The following is a 13,418-nucleotide window of genomic DNA, read 5'->3' on the forward strand; positions in this document are numbered from 1 at the left end:
CCAGACATGATCAACAAACACAGGCTGCCTGGGGGCGCTTGAGGAACAGTGACAGTGTTCTTAACCCTGGAGGCCTGGGTTGAAGTCCCACCTGCTCCAGAGGTGTGTAATAACATCTCTGAATAGGTTGATTGGAAAAGTAAGTAAAATAAAACACAGGCTGTTTGACCTTAGATTAGGTTCTCTACAGTATGGAAACAGGCCCTTCAGCCCAACAAGTCCACACCACCTTTCTGAAGAGTAACCCACCCAGACCCATTCCCCTACCCTATATTAACCCCTGACTAATGCACCTAACACTATGGGCAATATAGCACGGCCAATTCAACTAACCTGCACATCTTTGGATTCAATGTGGCTTTGACTGGGACACTTGGTCGAATAACCAGCCAAATTTGGGCTCAGGGAGGAAGAATGTCCTTTACTGGACTGTACATGGCTATCTATGAGGGCACATATGCCCAGAAAACCTGGATTTCTTTTGCTACCCAGAGGAGTCCATTTGGCTGTTTGCGTCAGTTCTTGTTCTTTGCTCCGCCAATGTTTCTGCCTCTCCCCCACGGCCCTGTCCCTGCTCCAAGCATTTATCCAATTTCACTTAGAAGATGCCTCTACTTTAAGTAATCCCTGTGGCAAAGCATTCCACATTCCACCAACCCTCCGAGCCAAGACATGTTGCTTGAACTCTCCTGCCTCCCTCAGTGATAATCCTAAATCAATAATCCCTTCCCAGACGAACTAGCTTATCCACTCAGTGGAGCTTATAAACCTTCTCTCAAGTTTACTCTGCTCCGGATAAAGCTGGGAAAGAAAGAAATCTGGAAGGAATAAATCGTGAAAACGAAAAGAACTGCAGATGCTGTAAATCAGAAACACCGCATGGTAGCCCAGTGGTTAGCACTGCTGCCTCACAGCGCCAGAGACCCGGTTCAATTCCCGCCTCAAGCAACTTTCTGTGTGGAGTTTGCACATTCTCTGCGTGGGTTTCCTCCTGGTGCTCCGGTTTCCTCCCACAATCCAAAAATGTGCAGGTTAGGTGAATTGGCCATGCTCAATTGCCCATAGCGTTAGGTGTAGGGAAATGGATGGCTCTTTGGAGGGTCAGTGTGCACTTGTTGGGCCGAAGGGTCTGTTTCTACACTGCAAGTAATCTAATCTAAAAAAAAGCAGTTGCTGAAAAAACTCAGCAGGTCTGGCTGCAACTGTGCAGAGAAATCAGGGTTAACGTTTTGGGTCAGGTGAACCTTCACAACTGAGGAAGGGTCACCAGACTTGAAACGTTAACTGATTTCTCTGCACAGCTGCTGCCAGACCTGCTGAGCTTTTTCAGCAACTTCTGTTTTGTTTAGGAATTAATCATGCACCAGTTACAGCTCAGACAGAGGCCCTTTAGCCCACCCTGACCGTGATAGCCCTTTGTGAACCCATCTCTTCCCTGCCCTTTTCCACAATGTGGCACAGTGGCTCAGTGGTTAGCACTGCTGCCTCACATCGCCAGGGACTCGGGTTTGATTCCAGCCTTGAATGACTGTCTGCGTGAAGTTTGCACGTTCGCCCTGTATCTGTGTGAGTGCGCTCCAGTTTCTTCCCATAATCCAAAGATATGCAAATTAGGTGAACTGGCCAGGCTACATTGCCTGTAATGTTCAGGAATGTGTAGGGTAGGAAAATGGGTCTGGCTGGGATACTTTTTGGAGAGTCAGTGTGGACTTGTTGGTCTAAATGACCTGTTTCCACACTGTAGGGATTCTATGATACGTTTGTCTTTAGATAATCAATATAGAGCCACGACTGCATCAGTCTCCATCCTCACACTCTGTTGCATTGTAGACTGTCACCACTCAAAACAAAAAGCTTCTCCTGACCAGTAAAACCAGATGAACAACTTCAGAAGGAGCAGCGTGCAAAATTCTCACCTTCATGAGGACCGATTCAGTCAACTTCTCCCGGTTCACAATCTTTATTGCAACCTTCTGTCCTGTAATACAGTGAATCCCCAGCTTTACCAGCCCTGTAACAAAAGACAAGGTAAGCATACATTACAAACAACATCTTGGTTTTTGTAGCTCCTCAAGGATTCTGGGATAGACAATGAATGGCCTTTGGTCCTCCCAGTACCCAAGAGGCTTTGGGCCTTCCTTGATGGTCCTCTGTGGTCCTCCGCCATTCTGGGTGACAACTTTTCAGCACCTGTGCTGCACAGATATTCGAAGAGAAACAGAACAAACTCCGTCCACTCAACAATGATTTGTTTATTTTCCACCCCCAGTTTTTCTCCCGTAGCGAGGTTATACTTCAGTTATGCAGCTTGTCGATGACAGTATCTGAAATACTGAGTACAAAATTGGTCACCATATCTCGTGAAAGTTGTTAACACATTGGTAGCTGTACAGAGAACGTTGACTACACTAATCCCCGGAACGAGTGGACTGCCTCAAGAGGAAAGGCTAGAGAGGCCGGGCCTGTTTTCTCTACAGCCAGAGGTGACTTGCAGCTTTATTTCTTTATTTTCTACTTAAAACTAAGAAGGTCTGCAATGTGTATCTTTTAACTGTATCTCGTTATGTTTTACATGATACTATAAATACTGCAATATTTAACTTTGTTCTTTCTTTCTATCTTGCTCTTAAGATTCTGTAACTAGGTACTTGTACCCAACACTTTTCATTGTATTACTATATTTTTGTACTTGAGTACACGTGATGATAAAAATCAAAATCAGTAATCAAAACATATTAAACCCTGAGGGGACTTGACGAGGTGGATGTCAAAAGGATGTTTCCTCTTGTGGGAGAATCTAGAACTAGGGGTCATTTCTTAAAAATAAAAGGTAGTCTACTTAAAACAGAAATGAAGAAACATTTGTTTCATCTCAGAGGGTTTGTGAATCTTCGGAATTCCCTTCTTCAAAAGGCAGTGGATGTAGAATCTTCAAATTTTTTTTTTAAGACAGAGGTAGATAGATTTTTGATGACTAAGGGGATCAGATCAGCCATTAGCTTATTGAAGGGCGGAACAGGCTTGAAGGGCCGAGTGGCCTATTCAGATTAGATAGATTACTTACAGTGTGGAAACAGGCCCTTCGGCCCAACAAGTCCACACCGACCCGCCGAAGCGCAACCCACCCATACATATACCCCTTACCTAACACTACGGGCAATTTAGCACGGCCAATTCACCTGACCCACACATCTTTGGACTGTGGGAGGAAACCGGAGCACCCGGAGGAAACCCATGCAGACACGGGGAGAACGTGCAAACTCCACACAGTCAGTCACCTGAGGAGGGAATCGAACCCAGGTCCCTGGCGCTGTGAGGCAGCAGTGCTAACCACTGTGCCACCGTGCCGTCATGTTCCTGACTCGTATGTTTGTACATTTATCCTGTAAGGACAGACTTGTGCTGGACTGGGGATAAAAAGGGGAAAACGAAAGAGAGAAAAACCAGGGCTGAGTGAGTGTGGGAGAGAGAATGAGAGTAATAGGGAGAAGAAGAGAGAGGCAGAGAGAGAGAGAGAGAATGATCAGATGTCAACGTAAGTCGGAGAGCATGGGATAAAGAGAAATAGAGCAACGGTCAGTGTAAGATGTGAAGAGAGAAAGGAAAAGGTGTAATATCACTTCAAAACCTCAATATGCAGACCAAGGCTCAGGACGGCATCACATGGACCACAGGCCAAGGTCACTCTGCAGCAGCCTCATGTCTAGAGATCTCCTGTACTCTACGTATGGGCTTCAGCTGTAAACAAACCCACCAGAGCCGTACAGTAAAAGGAATCCATTTGTTTTACATATTGCTAGTACAAGCAACCACTATGCATCGCTTTTAAAAAATAAGTAGAACAAAGGAAGCAGTGATACATTCTTGAAGACCAAGGGGAGAAGAGGCAGATGTAATACAATTCAGCGATTCATGTTTACCCACAGAGAAAAAAAACAAATGCAAGATGATGCAGTTTCTCCACATGTTGGGTATGCTTTTCAGCTGCTGTGCAGGCAGCTACTTAGGTCAGGATCGCATGTTTTAAAAGTGAAACCAAATAACTGCGGATGCTGGAAATCCGAGATTGCTGGAAAAACTCAGCAGGTCAGGCAGCATCTGTGGAGAGAAAGCAGAGTTAATGTTTTGGGTCCAGTAACCCTTCTTCAGAACAGCTAACTAGACCCGAAACATTAACTCTGCTTTCTCTCCACAGATGCTGCCTGACCTGCTGAGTTTCTCCAGCAATTTCGGATTTTGCTTCATACTTTGTGAAGTTTGATAACCTGTCAGGCGACACCTTTATGCAACATTCTGAAAAAAAGTATGCTATTTCAATCAAAGGATAACGGGAGTGGGCTGAAATTAGCAACAGTGGAGTCAACAGAACGTCTCTTAAATGGAAAATAGAAAAGTCATTCTACATACAATGCTGAAGGCACACACAGAGCAGGACAAAACAAAACTAAAAAGCAAAAAGCAAATAAAACCGCAAATACATTGCAGGTGCAGCATCACCATCATTGTACAAGCACTGCTGTGTCTAAAGTGCTTACAAAATGCAAAACAATAGCAGAAGAATCAATACTCAATCCCCCAGCGCGAACTGAGAGACCACAGATCTCCTTATCAGAGTCCAAACGGTTTTAAAACAAAGAATGCATCAATGTTTAAGAAGGACCTAAGGGGCAACTTTTTCACACAGAGGGTGGTGCATGTATGAACGAGCTGCCAGAGGAAGTGGTGGACGCTGGCACAATCACATTTAAAAGGCATCTGGATGGGTACAGCAATAGGAAGGGAGATGGGCCAAATGCTGGCAAATTGGGTCAAATGAGGATATCAGGTCGGCGTAGACAAGTTGGACTGAAAGGTCTGTTAGCGTGCTGTATGACCTTCCGACTCAATGTTTCAACCAACTGCAGAACCAGGTAAACAGGCCAAGAAAGCAGTTGAAAATCTGGTTTACATGGAATTAATACTTTTGGTTCATCTGAAGAGGAACAAGAAGATCCCACAAGGTTGTGGGCAGTTCTGGAACATTGAAATCAGAGTAGGCCATCAAGCCTGTTCCACCATCCAACGAGATCGTGGCTGATTGCAGCCTGGTTCAGAGAAATATTTCCTGTGGATTTTGTCCTCACTGTTCTCTCCAGGGACTTGTACGTAATGCAGGGCTGTTGGCACTGAGAAGGTGCTGCACTACCAGTGTTGCAGCCCCATCCCCAATCTGGGTACAGAAAACCCCATCGTGAATGGGTAAGCCTGTGGACAATTTCAGAAAAGTGTGAGCAGCAGGAGTTCAGGGAAACTAAAACGTCCTGCAAAGGAAATGTTCAAGGACGCTGTTAGTTCAGCTGCCCACTCTGAGGTACGAAGGGAATTAATGGGAAAGGACAGGCTCGCATAACTGCAGGCTGCAGACACTGCCCCAGAGAACACAGAGCCAAGACCAGGCAGATCACAGGCGCTGACTACCCACACGACTGGTGTTCAGTTAAAGTCAAGACAGAAAGGCCGCAGGGTTGATGCACTGAGACTGCAGCAGAAGAACACGCAGGCCACTCACAGAAAGATGGGCCGGAGATGGGCAGGAGCTCACTGACATAAGGAAACGCGGCATGTACAGGTGCAGAGCATGCGAGAAGCCCCAATCACCAGAAAAAGATAGGCAGGACAGAGGACAAAGATAGGAGAAAGTGAGGACTGCAGATGCTAGGGATCAGAGCTTAAAAATGTGTTGCTGGAAAAGCGCAGCAGGTCAGGCAGCATCAAAGGAGCAGGAGAATCGACGTTTCGGGCATAAGCCCTTCTTCAGGAATAAGGAGGGTATGCCAAGCAGGCTAAGATAAAAGGTAGGGAGGAGGGACTTGGGGGAGGGGCGTTGGGAATGCGATAGGTGGAAGGAGATTAAGGTGAGGGTGATAGGCCTGGAGGGAGTGGGGGCGGAGAGGTCGGGAAGAAGATTGCAGGTGCTGAGTCTGAGGGTTGGGACTGAGAAAAGGTGGGAGGAGGGGAAATGAGAAAGCTGGAGAAATCTGCATTCATCCCTTGTGGTTGGAGGGTTCCTAGGCGGAAGATGAGGCACTCTTCCTCCAACCGTCGTGTTGCTATGGTCTGGCGATGGAGGAGGCCAAGGACCTGCACGACATTTACTATAAACCGACTGACTCCCACAGCTACCCAGATTACACCTCCTCCCACCCTGCCCCCTGTAAAAACGCCATTCCATATTCCCAATTCCTTCGTCTTCGCCGCAGCTGCTCCCAGGAGGACCAATTCCAATACCGAACAACCCAGATGGCTCCTTCTTCAAAGACCGTAATTTCCCCTCAGACGCGGTTGACGATGCTCTCCACCGCATCTCCTCTATTTCCCTCTCCTCCGCCTTTGAACCCCACCCCTCCAATCGCCACCAGGACAGAACCCCACTGGTCCTCACCTACCACCCCACCAACCTCCAGATACATCGTATCATCCTTCGTCATTTCCGCCACCTCCAAACAGACCCCACCACCAAGGATATATTTCCCTCCCCACCCCTATCAGCGTTCCGGAAAGACCACTCCCTCCGCAACTCCCTCGTCAGATCCACACCACCCACCAACCCAACTTCCACTCCCGGCACCTTCCCCTGCAACCGCAAAAAATGCAAAACTTGCGCCCACACCTCCCCCCTCACTTCCCTCTAAGGCCCCAAGGGATCCTTCCATATCCGTCACAAATTCACCTGCACCTCCACACACATCATTTACTGCATCCACTGCACCCGATGTGGCCTCCTATACATTGGGGAGACAGGCCGCCTACTTGCGGAACGTTTCAGAGAACACCTCTGGGATACCCGCACCAACCAACCCAACCGCCCCGTGGCTGAACACTTTAATTCCCCCTCCTACTCTGCCAAGGACATGCAGATCCTTGGCCTCCTCCATCACTAGACCATGGCAACACGACGCCTGGAGGAAGAGCAACTCATCTTCCACCTAGGAACCCTCCAACCACACGGGATGAATGCAGATTTCTCCAGCTTTCTCATTTCCCCTCCCCCCACCTTATCTCAGTCCCAACCGTCAGACTCAGCTCCACCTGCGTGACCTGCAATCTTCTTCCTGACCTCTCCGCCCCCACCCCCTCTTTGGCCTATCACCCTCACCTTAACCTCCTTCCACCTATCGCATTCCCAACGCCCCTTCCCCAAGTCCCTCCTCCCTACCTTTTATCTTAGCCTGCTTGGCACACTCTCCTCATTCCTGAAGAAGGGCTTATGCCCGAAACGTCGATTCTCCTGCTCCTATGATGCTGCCTGACCTGCTGTGCTTTTCTAGCAACACATTTTTAAGAGGACGAAGATAGTAAACAAATTATCAGTCGGGGAAAATGAAAAGGAAAAAGACACTAAAACAGCCAGGAAGGTGAGGAAAAGGTTGACATGGATATAGGAATTGCAAGAAATGTCCCAGACAGTAGAAATAGACCCAGGTGCACCAAACTGTTAGGAAGATGAATGAAATGTTAGGCTTTATCACAAGAGGATTTAAGAACAGGAATACTGAAGTTTTGCTTCAAATGTGTAGGAGCTTGGAGAGAGCCCACCTGGAGTACCTTGGGTAATTTTGGTCTCCTTATCTCAGGAACGATATCTTTATCGCAGAGGGAATGTAAGAAAGTTTCATCAGACTTGTTCTTGAGATGGCAGGACTGTCTGATGAAGTGAGATGGAGCAAACTATTAAAATTAGGCCTGTATTTCCCAAATTTTCAAAGATTGGGAGATGATCTCATTGAAACCTATCAAATATCGAAAAGGAATAGATGCAGCTGTTCCCTCAGCATGGGGAGTCTAAAACCAGGGGACACTGTTCATAAATGGGGAGGAAACCATTCAGGTCTGAGATGGAGAGAAATTCTTTTACTTCGAGAGTTGTGAACCTTTGGAATTCTTTATGTGGAAGTTGTCTTTGGGTATGTTTAAGGTAGAGATTGATAGATTTCTCCCAAAACAGAAATTGCTGGAAAAACTCAGCAGGTCTGGCAGCATGTGTGGAGAGAAAGCAGAGTTAACGTTTCATCCAATGACCCTTCTTCAGAATCCTGTTCTGTTCTGACGAAGGTGCACTGAACCCAAAACGTTAACTCTGCTTCCTCTCCACAAGTGCTGCCAGACCTGCTGAGTTTCTCCAGCAACTTCTGTTTTTGTTTCTGATCTGCGGCATCCGCAGTTCTTCTGATTTCTTTTATTGATGGATTTCTGCTTTCCAGTGCGTACAGAGTCGTGGAGATGGAAGTGGGTATTGGCATTGAAGTGCTTGATCAGCCATGATCATACTGAATGACAAGGCAGGCTTGATGGGCAGAATGGCCTACTCCTGTTCTTGAACATTTAGATCAGGACCAGGTTGAGATTTAAATCTGAAGTTTACGACATATTTAAGAGTAGATCGTAAAACCATCCCACGAAGACTACACCAGAAGACCTTTCACAGAAAGATGAAAGAGAATGGTTAACCAAAGAAAGACACCCCAATATTGAATAATATCGTGCTAACGTCATTAGTGAGATTCGATATCTGAGAACAGCCCAAATCAAAAGGACACACCAAGGGAAATGTGTTAAATGAAGGCTCCACATCACTGAAACGGATGGTCTCACCATCCTGGGGTGGAGCAGTGGTAAAGACATGCGGTTTTCTTGAGTAAACCACGAAGTTAAAGGTCCACGTGTAATGCTCCATCGCCTCGTGGATGGAACCTCTCCGAAATGGAGCCCATTTTGAGGTGGGACCAGAAATAGTCCTGGGAGGAAGCAGCAAACACAGGCAAAGCACTGCTGCAGGATACCATCTCACTGATCTGGGAAAGAGCCAGCCAAGACTATGCAGGATGAACCTCTCCAAAACTTACACAATGGGAATAGAAAGGTGCAAAATCACATCAGCTGTGTGCTGGATAGACATCTACAAAGATGTCAAAAGAATGATTTCTACGTGCAATGTAGGCTAGAGGCACAGGAGGGGAGCCAATGACCAGAAACTGAACTGGACTAGTCCTATGGTACAGGTGAAAGGCAGAGGCTTGGAATCCTTCAGGGATTATCTCTTCTCCGGACTCCCCAAAGCCTGCCCACATTCCAGAAGGCACAAGTCAGGAGTGCGATGGAATTCTCCCCACACGTCTGGATGGGTGCAGCTCAGGAAGCTTGACACCATCCAGGAGAAAGCAATCCACATGATTGGGACCACATCCACATTCTCTCTGCCCTCACCATCAATGCTCAGTGTATGCCACCCTTAAGCTGCACTGCAGAAATTCAACAAGGCTCCTCAGCCAGCACATTTCAAACCCACGACCACTACCATCTAGACACCAAGGGTAGCAGATACATGGAACACCACACTCTGCCAGTTCCCCTCAAAGCCACATTTGATCCTGATTTGGAAAAGTATCACCATTTCTTCAGAGTCGCTGGGTCAAAATCCTGAACGTCCCTTCCTAATGGCACTGGGAGTGTCCCTACACCAAATGGACTGCAGCAGTTCAAGAGGGCAGTTCATTGCCATCTTTTCAACAGAAGCTAGGGACTGGCATTCAATATCGGCCTGGCCAGCGATGCCCATGTGCCATGAATGAATTACAAAAAGCTCACATCAGGAAGAGGGGATGATAGTTACTAAAGTACCAGCCAGACCAAGGTGCACTCCAGGAGCTGGTATATTTACACACAATCAAAAGTGGTGTCTCACCATCACAGACAGTAGGCACAGCTGAGAAATGTGGGAGATTTGAGAGCTGCAAATGTGTTGCTGGTCAAAGCACAGCAGGTTAGGCAGCATCTCAGGAATAGAGAATTCGACGTTTCGAGCATAAGCCCTTCATCAGGAATAACATTTGAGAGCTGCAACAACACCTCGCAGTGTTCCAAGCTCTGCTCGCTGAGAATAAGTTGTGAGAATGGGTCCCAATTCGCTACCAGAGAAATTAAGGGATTTACTGAACAGTGCATTAACACAATATCCAGGGGAACATAGGTTTCTACAAAGACACACACAGGTGGAAAAGAGAACCCTGACAAAGGACCCAAATGCGAACCCAAAGCTCATCACGCTGTCATTTTAACATTCCCCTGCTCAGCCTGAAGTAGGAATAGCTGTGGGCCATTCATCCCATTTATCCTGCTGTACTGTTTGGCAAGGTCATGGCTGATGGGCCGGTACAAATCTACATTCTCCTGTGGAGATGTAACATTCTTCTACTGTTCATAACAAAACGTGCGTGTGGCCAATACAAAACACAGCAAAGGTGGCACACAATTCAGGCGTGTGCTCAGACAATGTCCGAACGCCACAACAGACAATGTGCTGCTGCAAATGCAGATGATGTCACAGTAACATAAGGACCCCTCAGCACACTCACTCCCCACACAGTTCCAGCCTTCTCAGATCCCAGCTCTCCCCCATCCCACGCCATTCCCTGTTCCATTCTCCCGTCCCCGGTGCCAAAATGGTTACCCCCCACCATTCCGTGTTCCAGTCTGCTGCTCCCCATTCTCCCAGCTCCATCTCCCCCGTCGCCCTCTCCCAGTCCCCGCTCCCTCTCCCCCATCGCCCTCTCCCTGCCCCCGCTCACTCTCCCCCGTCGACCTCTCCTCGTTCCCGTTCCCTCTCCCCCGTCTCCCTCTCCCCGTTCCGTCTCCCCGCCCCCGCTCCCTCTCTTCCATCGACCTCTCCTCGTCCCCGCTCCCTCTCCCCCATCGACCTCTCCCTGTCCCCGCTCCGTCTCCCTCTCCCCGTCCCCGCCCCTTCTCCCCTGTCGCTCTCTCCCTCTCCCCATCCCCGTCCTGTCTCCCTCTCCCCGTCCCTGCCCTGTCTCCCCCCCCCGGTTCCGTCTCCCCCCTTGCCCTCTGGTTCCATCTCCCCCGTCGCCCGCTCCCTCTCCCCACAGTGATTTTGCTGTCCCCACTCCAAGCAGTGATGTTGTGGGTACTATGACGATATGGGAAGGGGGGGGTCTGCTGGCAGCAGTTGCCATGACAATAAACACAGCATATTTAGAAAGAAATAGGAACAAAATGTCATGGGAAAGCACAGGTGGGATGCTGCCCCATTTGCTGCTTCCCAAGGGACGGTGTATCAGTCCATCAGCTCCCCCCTCACAGGGCAGCCGAGTGGAGTGTTCTCTGAACCCCCAATATTTGATTCGAACATAACTGCCCTGTGGACATCTTATTTAACGTCACATCTACAGAAACCAGAGAATGTCATCATCTTCACAAATGCTGCTTCCTTTCTCCAGCGTTTCCTCCGTCTGCTTTCAGATTTCCAGTTGTGACAGTATTCTTCTCTTCGATGAGCATCGTTGAGTTTATCTGTTTAATGTTGGTTAATGTTGGCATGGTGGCACAGTGGTTAGCACTGCTGCCTCACAGCGCCTGAGACCCAGGTTCAATTCCCGACTCAGGCGACTGACTGTGTGGAGTTTGCACGTTCTCCCCGTGTCTGCGTGGGTTTCCTCCGGGTGCTCCGGTTTCCTCCCACATTCCAAAGATGTGCGGGTCAGGTGAATTGGCCATGCTAAATTGCCCGTAGTGTTAGGCAAGGGGTAAATGTAGGGGTATGGGTGGGTTGCGCTTCGGCGGGTCGGTGTGGACTTGTTGGGCCGTTTCCACACTGTAAGTAATCTAAACATTGCCTGGGACCCTGGGGTGGGGAGAGGGAGACGTGCTTCACCCTTTTCCCTTGTCATGATGGAGGGGGGATCCTTTATGAAAATGGATGCCCTCCTGGATGGGTGGGGGGAACATTTTGATTGACGCACATTTTATGTTGCCGAGTAACTAGGAAAGAGTACCATCATTCCCTATTTGTCGCCATAGGGTTGAAAGGATGTAACTAAAAGATTTTCATTTTGGTTAAAAAAAACAGGGGCAGAACATATACAATTAAAAGTGGGGCAATGGGTTGTATTGTAGAACAGAGGGGTTCAGGGACATAATTCTTTGATACTTATGTCACAGGTAGACAGGGTGGTTAAGAAGGCACATAGCACCCCATGCCTTCATTGCTCAGACCTTTAAGTATGGGAGTTGGGACATCACGATGACGTTGTACAGGACGTTGGGGAGACCCCTTCTGGTGTGCTGTCTCCAGATTTGGGCGGCACGGTGGCACAGTGGTTAGCACTGCTGCCTCACAGCGCCAGAGACCCGGGTTCAATTCCTGACTGAGGCGACTGACTGTGTGGAGTTTGCACATTCTCCCCGTGTCTGCGTGGGTTTCCTCCGGGTGCTCCGGTTTCCTCCCACAGTCCAAAGATGTGCAGGGGTTAGGTGAATTGGCCAAGCTAAATTGCCCATAGTGTTAGGTGAAGGGGTAAATGTAGGGGAATGGGTGGGTTGCGCTTCGGCGGGTCGGTGTGGACTTGTTGGGCTGAAGGGCCTGTTTCCACACTGTAAGTAATCTAATCTAATCTAATCTAATCTAGTCGCCCTGTTATCGGAAGAATATTATTAAGCTGGAGAGGGTTCAGAAAAGATCCACCAGGATGTTGCCAGGAATAGAAGGGCTTAAATTATCAGAGAGAGGCTGGGACGTTTTTCACTGGAATGTCGAAGGTTGAGGGGTGACCTTACAGAGATTTATAAAATCATGAGGGGTCTCGCTACAGTGAATGGTAGGTGTCTTTTCCCGAGAGTGGGGGATTTCAAGGCAAAGGGGCATATTTTTAAAAGTGACAGGAGAAAGATTTTAAAAAGGCATGAGGGATAGTTATTTTACACAGATGTTTGTGTGTGGAATGCACTTCCAGAGGAAGTATTGAAAGCAAGTACGGTTTCAACGTTTAAAATAGATTTGGATATGAACATGAATGAGAGGAAAATCAGCCAAGTGCAGGCAAGTGGGACTGGTTTCGTTTGGGATTATAGTCAGCATGGTCCGAAGGGTCTGCTCCTGTGCTGTGTGACTCTCTGACTTTATTTAAAACAAAAGGTAATCTAATCCAGAATTCACTCAGCAGCTTGGAGAGCCGTCGCATTATCGACTTTATGGCAGTGACTTGCAAAAGTGGAGAACCCGCTGTGTTAAAATCACAGCATCTTACTGAGCCAGAGGCAGGCCGTTCCATTCACTTGCTTATGATGACTCTTCGAATCAGACCATCAGACAAATGAGACAGACCATTCAGTCCATCGAGTCTGCCCTGCCGTTCAATGAGATCATGTTCTGATAATCCCCAACTCCATTTTGCTGCCGTTTTCCTTGATTCTGTTATTGGCTCGGCCTCAACGGGCCTCTGTAGGAAAGAATTCCAAAGATTCAATCCGATCTGACAGAAGAAGTTCCTCCTCATCTCTGTTTCAAATTAGGTGACCCTTAGACCGAGATTAAGCCATCCGGCTCTCGACTCTCAGGCAAAGGGAGACGAACTCTCTGCATGTGCCCA

At 48.0% G+C, this 13,418-nt stretch overlaps 1 protein-coding gene across 1 annotated transcript in view; it reads right to left on the bottom strand.

Moving 5' to 3' along the window:
• LOC132831228 (serine/threonine-protein kinase BRSK2-like) overlaps positions 1-13,418 on the bottom strand; it is a 182,006-nt gene that overhangs the window by 71,636 nt on the left and 96,952 nt on the right. Inside the window, exon 2 of the mRNA XM_060849238.1 lies at positions 1,917-2,011. Within this exon, the coding sequence (XP_060705221.1) occupies positions 1,917-2,011 (95 nt within the window). The remainder of the gene's footprint in view (positions 1-1,916; positions 2,012-13,418) is intronic.

Source organism: Hemiscyllium ocellatum, chromosome 33, assembly GCF_020745735.1.
Source record: "Hemiscyllium ocellatum isolate sHemOce1 chromosome 33, sHemOce1.pat.X.cur, whole genome shotgun sequence".
Classification (NCBI taxonomy): domain Eukaryota; kingdom Metazoa; phylum Chordata; class Chondrichthyes; order Orectolobiformes; family Hemiscylliidae; genus Hemiscyllium; species Hemiscyllium ocellatum.